Genomic DNA, 4406 nt, shown 5'->3' with positions numbered 1-4406 from the left:
AGCTGCTGCAGCAGCAGCGCCTGCTGATGCTGCTGCAGCTGCTGGCGCGGCTGGCGAGTAGTGTGGAAAAGTGCATCTCTAGCGTAGGAGGCAGAACGGTAGGTAGCAGCAGCAGCAGCAGCAGCAGCGACAGCAGCAGCAGCGACAGCAGCAGCAGCAGCAACAGGTTTTCTTTTTTTTCGGACTTCAAAAGTGTCTCCTTGAGTCTCGATTTGTTCTCATCCGAAAAGAAGAAAATGCAGAAATTCTCATCTGCATGCATATGTGCAAATATACTTGCATGCACGCATGCATGCCATATACTTGCATGCATGCATGCATGCAAGTATATGTGCATGTTTGCATGCATGCATGCCCGCATGCTTGAGGTACTTATATATTTGTCGACAAATGCTTCTAGAGGCACTTATATGCATATAGACTTGTATGCATGCATGCATGCATGCATGCATATGGACAGAAGTATCAATGTAGAAATATGCACATATAGAGTACATATGCAGGGAATGTATAACACATATATGCTTATAAATAAATATAAAAGGTATTACTCTAAAGAATAGATATTCTAATATATTTGCACATAATTATACATATACATCTAATTATATAAAGTGTATACATGTGGAAATATATATATATATATATATTTATATATACATATATATATGTATGTAAGTTTATATTTATATATACAATCGACGCATATAAAGCAAATACGTGGAAGATATGTGTAATATGAATGCGTAAATACTTTTATTATTTTAAAAAATATATAATATGTTTTTTATTTAGTTTGCATGCATGCGAATAGGCATGCATGCATGCATGCATGCGCAGACAAATGTTTAGTTGCTGGACATAAGACACTTTAGATTTATATACGCACATGTATATATGCATTTACAGTTGTAAATGAATAGATAAACAAGTTAATAAAATAAAAAATAAACAAATATATAAATATTTATATATTTGCACTTCCCAGCTAATTAGATGCCGGTCTTTGAAGAGAGACAAGCTAGAGGCGTACCTACAAGAACACGCTAAAAAAGAATAAATAAAAAGAAATAAATTTTCAAAAACATATTTTCACAAATAAACTATTTCTAACTAAAGGAACGCCTATGTACGATAATATCAGTGAAAAATGCATGTTTATATATGGATGTGTTTATATATGTATATATAAACTTTTGCATTTTTAATTCATATCTATCGTATACAGATACTGCTTTTTTAATATAATTATGCACATATAGATATACATATATATATGTGTGCATATAAATTTTTATTGAGTATATTTGTTTGTAGACTATGCCCGGAAAACAAAACAATCTAGAAATACTAAAAATGAAATAATAACGACTTCATTTGCTTTCAGGTGTATGTACACCCTCGCCAATCCCCGGTTTATAGGGGAAAAGTAGATTATTATACCAGAGGCCAGATGGATTTAATTTATATTAATTTATAACTAATATTTAACACAACTGAAATAACTTTATTTTCATCTCATTTGCACCGGTGTACAGACACCCGGCGACTCCGCTCTTCCAGGTGTATGTACACCTGACGCTTCCAGACACACAGAAGCACTATAAGCATTCTGAACTCGAAACATGCATCAAATTTGGATAAACAATCAAAATAATATTTAAATTTTGGAATAAATCTTCACATTCATCAGTTTGCATGCATGTTTGCATGCAGAAACAGACGCGCAGGGGTCTGGAAAGTGCCTGAGTTACAAAGCCCCAAGACTGCGCATGCGTGCGAGCAAACGCATGCATGCAAGCAATCATTTGCTTGCATGCGCGCACGCACGCATGCATGCATGCATGCGTGCATGCATGCGTTTGGCTGCATGCATGCATGCATGCATGCATCCACGCGTTTGGTTGCATGCACGCATACATGCATGCATGCATGCATGCGTTTGGTTGCATGCATGAATACATGCATGCATGCATGCATGCGTTTGGTTGCATGCATGCATGCATGCATGCATGCGTTTGGTCGCTGCGCACGCAGCAGCCCAAAACGGCAAAAGAAAAGTTTCGCCTTTCTTTTTGTTTTCTTGTCAGCGCCGGAAAAGATGCTGGCGCCAAAACTTGTTTTATTTATTTAGCACTGAGAGTTACATCTTTGTACATATACATATATATAATATATATATACATATTTATTTATTATTTACATAAAGATAGAGACATTATAGAGGGGAATAAATAAATATTATATATATATATACATAGCATCTTCATAATGTATACAGAGGCGCAGCTATATATATATTATATATATATAAATAATATATAATATATAATATATACACTATATATATAATATATATAGTATATATTATATATATATATAATATGCACGCATATGTATACATAAATGTGAAAGTTTCTGCACATGTCTGTGTGTTTAAAGGAAGCACTTGTGCAAATAAATGAATAAAGTGAATATTCCTTTTACGTGCATTTCAATATTCACAAAAATGCATTATTAGGGCCTTTTTCATTTATATACTTCCACTTGCATGCGCACATTTGCAAAATAAAGAAGTCCCAAACTTGCATGCATGCGCACACGCGACTTTGCCTGCATGCGCTGCATGCAGAGCCCCAGTTCGGGGCTGCATGCAGTGCCTCTTTGCATGCGAGGGGGCCCCCACAGCCCAGCCGCATGCATGCAGGGACCCCCGGAAACCCGAAAAGAACCTTTTTGGCTTTTTTTCGAGAAGGCAAAAGACCCAAAGAGACACTTTATAGCAGCGCAATAATGCATGCAAAGAGACACAAGAAGTATCCGCAACACAGCAGCATTTGGGGCCCCCTGAAGGCCCTTCGGGGGGCCCCGGGGGCCCCTTAGGGGTCCCCAGGGCCCCTTCAGGGGCCCCCAAGATGGGGCTCCCAGGCAATCGGCTCCATCTTGGGGGGCCCCTTCAGGAGGCCCCAAGATGGGGCCCCCAGGGAATCAACGGGGGGCCCCCAGGACGCGCTGGGGCCCCTGCTTGGTTCGGGGGGCCCCCCAGAAGAGGCCAGGTGGGGGCCCCCTCGGGGGCCCCCGAGGAAGTGTGCATTGGCAACCAGTACCCTAATGGTTTGGGGGCCCCTAATGCTTTCGGAGTTATTCAAAAGACCCTCGGGGCCCCCAGAGTCCTTGGGGGCTTCCACAAGGCTCTGGGGCCCCCCGGGGGCCCCCCGAGCCGTTGGGGGCCCCAGCGAGGCTGGGGCCCCACCGGGGTTTGGGGGCCCCCCGGCGCTGGGGGCCCCGTTCGGGGCAGGTTCAGTCTCGCTTGGGGGCGGGCGGGGCCCCCGCCGGGCGGCCCTTTGCTGCTGCAGCAGCAGCAGCAGCAGCAGCAGCAAGCCAGGCCTGGAGGCAGCTGGGTCTGTCGGTCATGACCCCGTGGCAGCCTATTCTGTAAAAAGCATCTTGGAACTCTTTTTCGGAATTTGCAACCCAACCCAAAACTAAAAGTCCTCTTCTTTTGAGAGAAGAAATAAAACTGGGATTACAAAGAAGTGCGAAGGAGAGCCAGGCGCGGGCCTTTGCTGCGGTGTCTGTACACCCCAGCCGCGCGAGCCACCTGCTGCAGCGGCTGCTGCTGCTGCTGCAGCGCCGCCGCGCTGCTGCTGCTGCGCGCAGACTGTCCCGCAGCAAATAAGAGTAAGACACCGGCAGCTCGAAGACATCTTCCCAAATGCTGCAGAAGGGCAGCAGCCCGGTGTAGTAGAGCAGCAGCAGCAGCAAAGTGCGGCGGGGCCCCACAGCCACAACTGCAGCAGGAAGCTGCTGCTTGATCTGCAGCAACTTGTCCTGGTCGAAGCCCGCAAACACTGTTTGCTGCTGCCGCCCGTACTTTGCTGTCAGCCCCACAAGGGCCCCCACTGCAGCAGCACAGGGGGGCCCCTTCAAGTCCACGTTGATGAGGGCCCCCGGGAACTTTTCGAAAACTTCTTCCAGCAGCGGGATCTTCTCGGCCCCGAAGCAGCGCGGAAAAGAAACAAACTCCGGGTAGAACTCCATCAGCAGCTCCTCCTCCTGCTGCTGCTGCTGCTGCTGCTGCGGCTGCTGCGGCTGCTGCGGCTCCGGCGGCTGCTGGGCGCGCTCGGCGCGCGTTTCCCCGTCCACGGGCGCGCCCTGCTGCTGCTGCTGCTGCTGCTGCTGCTGCGGGTGGCGCTCGCGCAGGCCGTCTTCGCCGCGGCCCTCCCCCTGCTGCTGCTGCTGCTGCTGCTGCTGCGGGTTGGGGCGCTTCTGGCGCTGCTGCAGCAAGTGGGAGGGCAGCAGGGGCGGGAGGTCTTGGAAGTTTGTCTCCGAAATCCTCAGGGGCCTCCCCGTGACCCGCAGCAAATCGTCATCATGTGCAACAACAAGTTTTCCATCTTTGCTGC

General features: G+C 46.8%; 1 protein-coding gene across 1 annotated transcript; it reads right to left on the bottom strand.

The window, feature by feature from the left end:
- Window positions 1–3300: 3300 nt before the first annotated feature.
- ETH_00003760 (glycerophosphoryl diester phosphodiesterase protein, putative) lies at window positions 3301–4041 on the bottom strand (the record flags this gene model as incomplete). Its single annotated transcript, XM_013380770.1, has 1 exon — window positions 3301–4041. One exon carries the CDS (start codon window positions 4039–4041, stop codon window positions 3301–3303), a length of 741 nt encoding a protein of 246 aa, XP_013236224.1.
- Window positions 4042–4406: the final 365 nt, after the last annotated feature.

This window comes from Eimeria tenella, genomic scaffold, assembly GCF_000499545.2.
Source record: "Eimeria tenella Houghton genomic scaffold, Eth_scaff865, whole genome shotgun sequence".
NCBI classification, from domain to species: domain Eukaryota; phylum Apicomplexa; class Conoidasida; order Eucoccidiorida; family Eimeriidae; genus Eimeria; species Eimeria tenella.
The sequence above is the reverse complement of the archived record's forward strand: the minus strand, read 5'-3'. Positions and strand labels throughout refer to the sequence as shown.